The sequence below is a fragment of the Triturus cristatus genome, chromosome 4_1, assembly GCF_964204655.1.
Source record: "Triturus cristatus chromosome 4_1, aTriCri1.1, whole genome shotgun sequence".
In the NCBI taxonomy this organism is placed as follows: Eukaryota; Metazoa; Chordata; class Amphibia; order Caudata; family Salamandridae; genus Triturus; species Triturus cristatus.
The window spans coordinates 648,181,040-648,194,503 of NC_140585.1; the positions used below are offsets into that span (position 1 = coordinate 648,181,040).

The 13,464-nt window shown below is 39.7% G+C and overlaps 1 protein-coding gene across 3 annotated transcripts in view; it reads left to right on the top strand.

Annotated features, from left to right (window-relative positions):
* NELL2 (neural EGFL like 2) overlaps positions 1–13,464 on the top strand; it is a 1,146,830-nt gene that overhangs the window by 259,922 nt on the left and 873,444 nt on the right. For all 3 annotated transcript variants that reach the window (XM_085653041.1, XM_085653043.1, XM_085653042.1), the window contains exon 3: positions 11,734–11,884. In XM_085653041.1, coding sequence (XP_085509167.1) covers positions 11,734–11,884 — 151 coding nt within the window. The remainder of the gene's footprint in view (positions 1–11,733; positions 11,885–13,464) is intronic.

The window sequence follows — 13,464 nt, forward strand, 5'->3', positions numbered from 1 at the left end:
TACCCTCCTGACTCTATATTATTTCTCTTTTCCATACATTTTCTACCACTTACTTCTTCAGCATGTCTCACAGGAAACAAGCCATATTTGCACTTCGCCATCTCTTCATTCTGTCATCATGATTCTCTTGTCCATATGATCTACCAAACATGTACTTATACCTTCCGCCACTCCTCTTCCTTTCTCTCTCATGCATCTCATCTTCCCATTCTGTCAATGCTTCAAACTGTGTTGGTCTAGGTCTCGGTTCTAGATTCATCATTCTCTCTCTCAAATTTCTCAAAACTGCTAAATTAAATGAACCATGTTCTGGAAATGCCAAAACTCCATCATCTTTTGTATACTTTGCCCAATTGTCCAACCAAATACAAGTATGGTATCCGTATTTCGCAACCATCAAGGATGCGGGTGATTTTGGTGGGGGGAAGCAATTGTCCTTCCCTAGTCACAATCGGTTTGTCCTTCTTAAATAAACCCTTGATTTTTCCAAACCAGGACTTTTTCTCCTTTTCTGGTGGATCGTAATACATCATTTTGTCTTTTCTGTGTATCGCTAGATTTCTCCTATGACTATTCTGTTGTCTATCCAATCGTAGCGCGACTCACACTAACGCACCAATCCGGAGAGTCTATGTCACTTCTGTAATTCTCCAATCCCAGCGCGACTCACACTAACACACCAATCCGGAGCGTCTACGTCACCCTGTGATTCTCCACTCTCAGCGCGACTCACAATAACGCACCAATCAGGCGCATCTACGTTTCTTATTGACTGGCTAATCCCAGCGCGGTCTTTCTGATGTCAGCTTTTCTCGCTACTCCTGCTTCTGCTGACCCCTCCTTTACAAAATTTATCGGCAAACTTTCTTACGTTCTTCTGACTTACAAATCTGTTAGTAACAACATAAAAATGCCACCATTATCTGTTTTGCTAACAAAAGAATAGTTAATGACCTTTCGTACAAGAATTCCGTCTTTCCTGAGAGCAGCGCTTAACTCTGCCCAACTACGGAATCGTTACTTCCATTGATAAAGTAGCACATCCCTCTACCTTACCCTTCTTGCAAGCATTAGCTAACTGTTTCTCTAGAATTAAGACACCTAGTTGGAGACCTAATGCTCCTGAGAAATAAAACCAGAGTTTCGCAATTAACCTGAATGCCTTTTCATTCACGGATTTTCACACAGAAAATGTAGTACATTCCCACAGAACTCTGTCTTTCCGCTTACCTCTGCCCTACTACAGAATTATTACACTTGTTAATAAAGTAGCACTTCCCTCTACTTTATCCTTCTAGCAAGCTTAGGGAACACCTATTACTTTTCCAGTGATAAGAGTAATCAGAGTGCCTTTTGGACTCCTGGTACCTAAGACCAAAATTTCACAGGTGACCTTCGCTACCAGACATTTCTCTCATACAGAAAATGTCCCTCATGGCAACACACGACGATGTTACCGAATCGAACCCAGACAATGCGTCGTGCAACTCCAATCGTCACACGTTTTCCCCGTGTACCTACAGGGCAACAACAATTCCGTCTTTACCGAGAGCAGCGCTTACCTCTGCTCTACTACGGAACAGTTACAAACTTCTGACTTCCTACATCCCACAAGCCGTCAAACAACATAGAACTCGACGCGACTCAACATAGAGTGTTAATACATAGACTAATACTTTCCCTCAATCAATAAGCAATAAGCAATTTACAAGCAATAATCACCATACCAAAACAATAAAACCATCATACTGCTACCAGAAAAACTGATCCAGCGCAAGAAGTCCGGGAAATGGGGAACAACATGTACTAATATCCTCCCTGCGTCGCAGACCCGAAGTCACACTAGCTCATTCACACACGCAGTCATTGGTGGGGCTCATAACACCAACACTCACACGTCTCGTTCACGAGTCTGCACACACAGGAGGGATGAATAATTCAAGCGCTGGACATGTGGGGGGGAACACCTTATAACCTATATGGAGAGAAAAGTAATTTTACAAAATATACATTAACATCCTTCGCCTATAGATCCTTAATCCTAAACATCAAGGCACTCCACCCACTTGGTCAATGGACCAATTTAGTTGGATTGGTAGATGGTGATTTAGAACCAGCTAAAACACATTTTAAGACTCAGAATCCTTATCTCTCTTAATAAACCACAAACTCATATTTCTTGTTAATCAATATTTGTTTATCTAAATTTTCATAATGACTTATATTTGCGTTTATTTCGTCAAAGTTTAGAATTTCTAGATTAATTCAAGTAAATGCGGAACATCATATTTACCTAATCTGGCTATTTGAAGTCCTCTAATTCATTGGCTCTGCATAATCAAATTTTGTCGTAATTGTCCAAAAAGCAGGCCAAAGCTCAAAGTTCTTTGCTCAGCACGTTACAGTCCCAATTTCTCAAAGGACCAGAAATCGTGCAAGCATCTATCATAGCCGGTGGATTTAGAAAAAGTTCGCAGTCATCAAGCGGTCGGGCAGCATCTGGGTCTTCAGAAAAGGCGTCACAACGAACGTGGAAAAATGATGAATGAAAAGAAAAGAGATCTGCCCCTTCCCTATTCTACTACCCTTTTTTATAAAAAATCAAATCAAAGAAGATACAATTTTAAATTTTAGAACAGTTGTGATTGGCTGGTCGAGATCGTCCGACTTATATTTCTCAATTTTCAGTACAGTTCGAGGGGTGAGGTCATTGGTCAGCAAAGAGTCTGCTTGTTCCGGTTTACTGTAAGGTTGATTGTTCTCCTGTCTTGGCAAACGTCCTGTTTCATAGCCTTGTCCTGGTACATGCTGTGCAAAGGTCGCTACGAGGTTTGGGAGATTTCTCGCACATGTGCAGCTCACTCCGTGCCTCATGAGACAGGGGCCACTTAGATGTGTGGTGACAGCGGCCATATTTGATTTAGGCCCAAATGCCAACTTAAGCGAAACAAACACAAAAGAGTAATTAATCATAGAAATAGTGGATCTAATGTTAACCCCTTGCTAATCCCTCTATGTGCTTGTATTTATCTAGCATATAGGGACATTTAAAGCCATTATATTCACCTTTTTGATCCAATCAGGAACGCAAACATCACAAAAGCAACATATATCATGCAGTATTCTATTACCACATACACTATTGTTAATATGTGTACAGATTTTAGTTATAAAGGTTATTTAGCAGTGCAAAATGCAAATCCCACGTGTAGTTCAAGTTTTAATAATGTTGATTAGTTTACATGCAATACTCATTTAATAATATTATAGTTAATGGATTATATAATTATTATTTTCATGCAAAATAGAGGAGGTATACAAAATTTTGCACTACCTGCTCCATCAAAAGAAAAAGGAAAACAGAGAAAGGAGGAAGAAGGAAAACATTGACAGAGGGGAAAGTAGGCATGTAAAAAAACATCAAAGTGAGATAAAGAGACACAAAGTAGAGTTTTGTGAAAGAAAGATACATCTTTGGTATTTAGCAATACTGTCATTTAGCTCTGTCAGTTAGGGGATCTCAAGAAAAATTCTGAGTCCCTGCACTTTTTTGTTTTCACAACTTAAGCACTGCATGAAAGCTGAAGTGCTGATAGCAGGCAAACAATGATGTTAAAGAAGCTCAGTGATAAATCGTGATGATCAGCTGACTAATGCTTCTATTAAAGCAAAATAAAGCTAATCATAAAAGATCTAACTTTAGCAATGCTGTTCTTGATGAGTAAACCTTCACAATAACATATTTTTTAACGCTGGGTTCTTATGCCCAAGGTCACGCAGACGTTTGATGCCTTTGTCAAGAAAATCACTCAAACGATCAATAACAGGTACAAGCGCTGGTTCTAAGAATCCTATGGCTGTGTTTATTACTTAAATTGTAGTTGGATTGAAGATCATGAGCTCATGAGATGTCCTGCCACCATCTGCCTGCATGTCTAACCCCCCCGGGAGCAAGCACGACCCTTCCTTGCATGGAACTATCTTAGTGGGAAGAAGCCTCTGAAGTCTTCTATGCTGCTATCAGTGGCGGCTCCTTGAGGGAGGGAGGTGAGGCAGGGTAGGGGCAAGGTGGGGGGTTGTAAACTCTGGCATTCGGCCGAACGGAGTTAAGTAAATAAATAAATAAATAAATAAAACTAATTACATTGCAAGCGCTGCAACACCAGTCGGCGATGCAGCGCTTGCAATGTAATTAGTTTAATTTATTTATTTACTTAACTCCGTTGGGCCGTATGCCGGAGTTTACCACCTCCACACTGCCCCTCCCCCGCCCCGCCTCACTGCCCCGCAGCACTCCATCGAGGAGCCACCACTGGCTGCTCTGTAAACGATATTAATGGAGACCACCATATGGAACTGGCATCCCACCAACAGGCAGCTGGTCTATCCCTGCCTTGCTAACTCCAGTAAATAGAATTATGGCCCTTCATTTAATGCTTCTATGTCCAGGCAACACAAAGAACACCATTCACCCACAACTTGGAAAACTGAGGCCCAGTGAACCAGTGCTATAGCCATTTAATTCACTGAGGTGATTGACAATCCAACACATAAAAAGTGGCGGAAAGTAAAAGCTGCTTGACAAATAATACAGAACATAACATGACTGAATCGACTCTGTTAGAGACAATTGAAGTTGATTATGCTATCCAGTACTTTATACAAGAGATTAGAACTGAATAAGACCATATTTTGTGTTTACATAACAGTCTGACAAGGATTTGGAGTTCCTCATTTGGGGGAAAATGCAGGCCCATATTAACATTTTCCTCCACCTCAGAGCAATATAAGTATAGAATGCCTCTAGCTCCCTGACAGGGTAGGCCATACACCAAGATATGAACTTGTGAACCCTAGCAATCTCTCTGACTTTGCACTTGGAGGGCTGGTACGGTGACTGAATCTTTGAGGGAAAAATAAATCTATTTCAGGACAGAGAGCCTAAGCTTCAAAATGTCTGACCATGTACAATGTATTGCTACTGAAATTGCTTTAAGACCTTCACTTTACACAATCAATAATGCAAGTACCATATCTTTAATGTTCCTTTCTGACAGCATTATCTATTGTGTGATACATTCCATCGGGCCACTGAACTCCGAGGACAGCTAACAAAATAGTGTAATGTTTAACCCATCATATTTTTAATCATCTCTGTTACTTGTGAAACATGCTGTTTTTATTCTGGCTGTGCAAGAGAGGCTTGTATTTGACTGCTTCCTATTATACATGGATCATGACCTGGGCATTTGGCTGAGATTACACCAGTCGCTGGTCCTGCAAATCCTGCTGTATTCCTTGTCACAAAGGCTTAATGCGCCTGGAACAAACACAGCACCTGTTGGTGACCTGGGTTAAAATTTTATAAATCATTCTGCACTGTGGAGTTGTGATGGTAAATGTTTTGTGTTGATGTGGTATTGTGGACGAATGTGTGACTCATGGACAAGTCAACCACTTCCTCCTGAATGATCTATAAAATGTAATCATGGCGCTCTAAATAAGCCTGCATGCTTTACAAAATTCAAAATTCACTGGACTGGTAGGGACAGGGAAGTAAAACCAAACAATAGGGCATATTATAAGTCTTGAAGAATGACGCGGAACCATAGAGCCCAAAAGAAGCGGCTGAACCATTGCAAAGAAGGATGCCAGGAGAAATATATCTGTGAGTGTCGATATATTTTGGTTTTTTAATCTTACCAGGAGCACCCAAAATAAAGGGATACCACAATAGCTCCTGGGTATTTTTATCTTTCCCTTTCTCATGAAGCAAACCATCAAAGTACTCCCTCCACTGAGATCGAGCTCCCCTAGGTTTCCAAGGAGGAGGATGAGACCTGATGATTAAATATGCCACTAAAATAGAGTGGGTGAGGGTCTTACTATATAACAGGAATGCATGTTATTTTATCAACACTTGATTCAGGTTTGACCCAAGGATACATTTGTGTTGTGTAAACTAAGACTCTGGCTTTGCTCTACCAGGTTTGTTCTCCTACCCACGGATGCCTCAACTTAGTTCAGAGTACCAATGCTTGGATGTGAAAGTACAGGTTGTTGTAGCCCCACACAATCTCACTCAATACATGTTTGATGTGTTGTCCGTGCTTCTGTTTTACTAATAGTCCCTAAAAAAGGTTCAATGACACAGTGGTAATTCAAAACCAATTTTGTTTTCTATAAAAACACTAACGTTATGCACTAAGAGAATAGGTACTTTATATTTAAAAGGGTTTTATTTGAACAGTCTCCTCCTGTTGATTTGCACATGCAAAATAAAGAATATCATTAAAACAGCACTGATGCATGTTACTACCAACAAGAGGAATATGAATGTTTCTACCATAGTCAAAGTGTAATTTGGCAATCTAGCATCCTAAAGTATACTTCTATGTGCTATACTATGACAGAATGGAGCAGCTTAACTATCCTCTAGGGGTTCTTAGGATTCAGCGCACTGCATACCTTTTAACAGCAAGAAGCTGTAGTTATCAGTAGCTGGGAGAGAGTGTGGCCTTAAAAGAAAACCAATATCAGCTGGGCTCAGATCCTCTCCTCTCAGACTTGGCCCAGTATCAGCTCTCAGCGTAGGACTGTATGTTGTGGCAGTACAGCAATCTGTCGATCCCTGTCAGAATCTCTGGCAGTATCTTGTGCGACAACTGGGTGAAGGACCTCTCTAATCCAATGGCCACATGGTGCGCCTTTTATACTTTTGATCACTGATCTTATCTTACATGGGGAATTTTGGAGGAATGCCTAACATAACCTGTGTGCATTAATATACTAGTCTTAGATTCATTATTATAAACAAGAATGGTAAAAATACTTGAAAACAGACTACATTGTTCATGCTGTTATCATTAGTTGACCTTGAAATAAAGATAATAAGGCACTTATCCCAGATTCATGTCCCATTAGGTGTCTTATTGATGTCATAGTTTAGATGACTTGACAGTTTGACAGGTTCTTTGAAATATATGGACAGAAGTTATTTATGTCAAAGGTTGACATGCAGATGATTAGGAAGAAAATGGATTCTTGGCCTGCTCAAAATGGAGTCTGTCTTTAAAAAAAAAACTTTCTAAGAGTTTTATATAGAGCAAACAATACTTGAGACATAGGGCATCAGAGCGCTTTACATGAGCACCAGTTTAGTTGCAGAAGGACACATTCATTTTTGTTAGGCACGGGGAGAGTACACGAATTGCCCAGAATCAAAGGATGTTAAGCGTCATTTCCAAGACTCGAACCCGGTTCCCCAGTTTCGAGGTAGATCGCTCTAGCCATAAGGCTACATCCTCTCCCCTTCAGTCTTTAGGGTCTTTACTTCATTTGTGAGTTGTCGACAAGACTTAGGAGGTAGTATCCATTATCACTTCATAATCATCTCTTCTCCTTCTTTCTTGAATATCTACCCTTGGTGCTCCTTATGTTATGGAAATGAAGGTAGCAGCAATTAAGAAAGTTTACAGAAATCCCATCAAAAGGATGGTTTTCTCCTTGAATCACAACCAGACACCTTTTCCTCCTCCCTTGAATTATGTCTAGGAAAAGTGGCAACATTGAATGGAATACTCTTGTCTCAAGCTCAATGGAGATAAAACTGAGCTGATGCTGCTGGGCAATAACCTTAACCCAGAGCTGGGACTGTAATGTCCGAATTACCTGGGTCCTGTTCCCTCTCCTAAATCCACAATCGAAAGCCTTGCTATGTGGCTAGATAAATCCCCTAAACTTGACCATCAAGCAGTGAAGTTGGCAGCTACATGCTACGGCATGCTTAGAATGCTTCTCAAAATTCTCCCTCTTCTACCATTTACTGCTAGGAGACTGATGGTCCAGAACCTTGTTCTTTCCTGCTTGGGCTATGGGAACTCCCTCTATCTAGGGGCCCCAAAGACCATTATGAGAAATTTGCAAATAACACAAAACTGCACAGCTCGGCTACTGCTCAATATTCCCAGAACACAATCGGCCAGCCAAGCATTAAACAACTTACTTTGGCTGCCTGAAGCTGAAAGAATAAAGTTTAAATCTCAGTGTATTGCTCACAAGACACTTTGGGACAAAGGACTCTCAATTACCTGTTCCTTGATCTCCTTCTATCATCCCAGAAAAAGCTTACGCTCAGCCAATTTATTCTTGGCCATAGTACCTTGATTAAAAAGGGAAAGATATGGAGGCCATTCTTTCTCATATAGTGTTGCCAAGCTCTGGAACACCCTTCTCCTCCATCTTTGCTCAGTTAAACAACACCTCCCTTTTCACAAATTGCTTTAAACCTGGCTCTATCAGAATTTCTCACTATAACCAAGAATCCCTATTTCATCTGTTCTTTTGTGTTACACTACCAGCGCTGGGTTGCTTTCCAGTAGCCATGTGCTGTATACATGCTTTATCATCATCATATGAGCAGTAGAAAATCAAATTGAGAGCCAGGAAACACTTGATGAAATTGAGAGCCAGGTGTCACCTGACTACTACGACATGAGTGTGGTAGAACAGCAGCTCCCCTAGATAACCACACTTGTATTTGTCCACGCGCAGACATGTTTGTTGATGGTGATAGCGTGGACTGGGCCCTAAAATTGAAACTCAGTTATAGTACTATCACAAATAAACCATCCCCTGCAGGGTGGAGCCACGTTTTCCACACCCGATCATTCCTTTTTATCTTGATGGATCTTGGAATGTTGTATTAGGAGTCAAGGAGCAAATTGGACAGCACACACTTAAATTACATTAACAATTAATTTAGTTCAGTCAATGATGGGAGCTGTGATCATTTTCTAAAACCTTTATTTGTTATATAGAGGTTAGTAAATTCTTTTCTTTTTGTCATTTTTATTTTGATTATGCCATAAATCAAATAAGTTTACAGAAATCTCATCAAAAGGATGGTTAGAACAAATCATCAAATATATAGTGCATTAAGTGCATTCCATAAATAAATAATTCCCTATCCTAAGATCAGGATCAGAATTTTAAATCTGTAGAACCCATGCAGAGTCCAATTTCAAAGAAAAGATTGAGATCAGAGGAGCATAAAACTTCAAAGCCAAATTAGAGTAGAAGAACTTCCCATGAAGAATAGATCATAACACTCATCCGAATCTCAAAACATCTAGGTAAATCTGTATACAGTTGCAGTAGCAATCTGCTGAAAGCCAAATACCAAAGTGAGGCAAAGGAGGAAACAGTAGCAGCAGCAGCCACAACCATCAGGAGTCTTGGATAGAATGCAAAAGAGTTGCATCTACTTCGGAATACACACTAAATATAAAAATCAAGAAAATATGTCGAAAATATTGTATCAGGCTTCTTCTTTCATGGACCAATAGGATAGCTGCATTCTTCGGTAAGCAGATTCAGCTCCTCCGTTCCCACGGAAATACATGCGTCTTGTACTATTTATCTCAAGGTTAGCTACAGACAGTCATGCGTAATTAGATTCCGAAAACATTAGACTTGGTTCCCATAGGCCTTTAAACACAGATCGACCTTCTAAACCTCAATTTTGTTGCACTGTGAGAACAATGAACTACTAACTAAAAGATAAAATCGCTGTTAGGTAATGCATTCCTTTTACTACAAATCAAGCATCATTGTTTGAAAAGTGGAAAGGAGTCTGATCAAACATGAAACATGAGAAAGTAGAATGTTGCTTGTAAGATAATACATTTGTTAAACCAGATCATTCTGCAGTTATGACAACATTTAAAAGCATGTCAATTTAAGGTCAAGATCCTAATTCAAGTTGTGCATATTTCAGCAATATTAAGTTTGCTTCTAGTTGAAGAAAACTTGCTTAACAGCTTTTCTGTGGCCTACAGGGGTAATTATGACTGCCTATTTCAAACCAGCACATTTCAAATACGTCTTTTTCTGCATCACATTTGATATTTATCATTGCACATTAAGCTCCTAGATTATTTATTTTTTGTGTTAATTAATTAGCCTTCCCAATGTTAACACTGTCCATTTGTCTGATGGCTATCTCACTTTATATGATTATTTCTTCATGTAATGAACGTTGAAGAGTGTACCACAGTATTGTTGATTGCCTTGATATTTATGAATAAACTCAATAAAGAAAAAAAAATGGAGAGCCAGTAGTCCGATGTGAGGTCACAGGCTGGGACTTTGTATTTACATTAGAAAAGGGACTTTATGAATTAAGAAGGCATGTTTCGCAATTAATGTCCAGGTTTGCTGTTTTGCACTAAGATTGATAACTTACCTGTTCTCCGGGTGCAACAAATTTTTTCGCCCTGGGGTGTTGTGCAGGTCCTCACAATGGAATTAGGATGTCAATCATGGTTGTTCACCATTGTCAACGAGCTGAATTGTGCCTGCACTTAACTGATTTGCACTTGTGAACACTGCTACATCTGTTTGCGCCACTCTGATATATTAGCAAATATCTGCTACTTTGCTTACCCCTAACAGTGGCAATATATGTTTATTATATTATTGTTATATATATTAATATTTGTTAATTGTGTTATGCAGGTGCTCTCGGTCACCATTGAATAATTTGACTTTGTGTCCAGAGAATCTCCCAGACTTTGCTAGCGCACAACTAACAGAGTAACACCTAGGGGCTGGTTCCTTCAAGAATTAACAAAGCCAATAGGTCTGTGTTTAATGTGACAACAATGCAAACACAAGCACACAGAATGATGTTCATATGGGGTAGCACATTAATCCGCACCAGTCATCTGTGCCAGTGCTTGCTGGTGGTGGTATTGTTAGTGATGATATTGCAATATTAGTAGTGTTGATGATGGTATTGGTAGGGGTGGTTATGTGCTATAGGTGTTGCGATTGATGGTAGCAATGGTGGTATTGGTAATGGTATTGATGATGGTATTGATGGTAATGCTATTGTTGGGTTTGTATTATTGATCTTTGGACTTGATATATTTGTGGTGGTATTCTGGTGTTTCTGTTGTTATTGGTGGTGTTATTAGTGGTGTTATTGGTAGTGGTGGTTTGGTTTAAGTTGTAGAGGTAGCATTGTGGTGGTGTTATAGGCATTGTTACTGGAGTTATTAATAGTGCCAGCTGCAGTAACAAGTGTGATATGTATACAATATGTGTATGAAATGCAGAATTGAATCTGACTAAAATGAGTGGTGATGTAGTGTACTTTTTAGATGGAAAAAGTCACAATGCATTCCAAAGCAAGCACTCAACAGAGGCCAAATGATACAACAGCCAATAGTATGAGGTGGAAGACTAATACTCCTCTAGGCTGTCATAAAATGTGATTGACAATATCTCATTCACCGTCTTCCCAAGCCTAATGTCCTAAAAATTCAGATTCTTGAGCAAATTGGAGATTGTGACACCATCAGGATTACTGCTGGTGTGGCAATATCACACTTTTTCCATGCACAGATTTTGCCTTGTGTGCAGCTCAGAATTGGAGAAAAAGTGCAATATTCTACATCTGTACCTCCATCCCAAGGTGCACAACTTGGAATGGGGAAGTAATTTAGCACCTGTTAAATACTCCTGCTCTTGATATTTTTGTATATTCTGAGTGCGGTATTAATACCCTAAATACTGCAGCCCATGAAATGAGACTCTTAGTGTTTATCTTATACTACCAACTGTAAGTACTACAGTCGATGTAGTTCTTCAGATGTAAATGTCATTTACTTCACAATTTCTCTTGTCTTCCGTCAAAATGAAAACACATATCTTTTTGTTTCATTTTAGATAATTCGAGAAGTATAAAGGCAACACCTGAAACGGCAGAGGCAATATTTCAGAAGCTTCGAAATAAGCATGAATTTACTATTTTGGTGACTCTCAAACAGTCCCTGTTAAGTGCAGGTGTTCTTCTTGCGATACATCATTTAGAGGAAAGGTAAGTTTGGTCTTCCTTTTCACTATTTTTTAAATTACACACTTGATTGACAAATCCAATTCTCCAAGCTCAGTGCCCTTTTTAGGTTTACCCTGCACAGTGCTTGCGCTGTGCTTGTGAAATCTACTGTATTCAATATAAATCTTAAAAGGGGCTTACATCCCATCCTCTTGCTTTTCACTGGTTCCTGTGCTTGCCACTTCTGTCACCGGTGGAAGCCATGTTGGGGTCAGGCATTGAAAGTCGCTGCTTGTGAATGTGAAACGGATGCCTTTAGCCCAGTGGTCACTCTGCATTACTAACATGTACGTCACAAAAGCTACAAAAAAGGCAGCCATCTTGTAGAGAGGAAAAAACATATTATTGCTCTATGGAAAGGTGCTGAAATAAAACAAATTATCTTTTCAGTGGAAAAATTATGAAACCAAATTGCAGTCTATACAGCAATGTGTCCACTTTACAGTAAGTGAGCTGTTGTAAGTTGACACTATAATGCATAAAAACAGAATTTACACAAATAGTAATATAAAGTGCTTCTTTTTATTATAAACTTTAAATACTTTGATTTGTCCCAATGTCTGCGGAAGCTCCTACATACATTGAGAGAGAAAAGTGATACCTAATGGTGAACATTTTTAAGCACCGCTACGGCACTGTGCCTCTTTTACGTCCGGTATTGAGGCTTTCCATACAGTTTAGACTAGCAATGCAAGTACTGTTCAACCTGGGTAATTTATTTAATTCCTATTTTACACACATCACCACTCTTCTGTATTCCCGGGACTCTCCATTTCGCTTATCATGGGCGTGCTTTAACTGATAGGGTCATATTAGTGCAGACAATGCAGCTTCATGATGTCCATCTGCCATTTTGATAACCTCACATATTCTCCCACAGCAACAAAGTTGATCAACCAGAAAAAGTTGAAAAAAGAGTCATCCAAATAAACCAAGCAGGAGCGAGCCAATAAGGGCTTCCCAACTGTTCCATAGGCAGACAGCTGCAGCGAGTCAAAGGCATATAAAGGGACATAGTGGGCAACCTGGGTACATGCTGGGTTGATTTGCTTGTCTCAAACCTTGGGAGGAGCAAAGAACAGAAACCGCAAACTGAACATAGGAAGAGATAAATAACACATATGTTTTGTATCAATGCACAGCCATTTTATTGAGGCAAAAAAACATAAGAATTGGCCAGTAATTTGTTGAAATGTTTGTATATACCTTATAAAACTGTGGTGAATATTTTCAGATTTCTAATTGTTGTAGTCTGTTCCTCTTTGCTTCATCTTGAGGATGCGCCATTTCTGAACGCAGAGCTTATGGCTCGTACCAGCCTTATCTCTCTTATCTCAATTGTTAACGTGTCATTGCCATGCCTAATGGTCTGCAATGAGGGAGTGCGAGTGGCCCTTCAGCAAAAAGCCCCTATTTGGCCAATGAAACTTTGAGCCCAAAGAACGATGGTGCCCGTGGCGGGGTGACACATATTATGCACCTTCAGCTCTGATTGGTTGCACGTTTAGGGAAGTGGAAAAAGCAGATTAGAGATGGTCACCAATATGACACATATTAGCCAA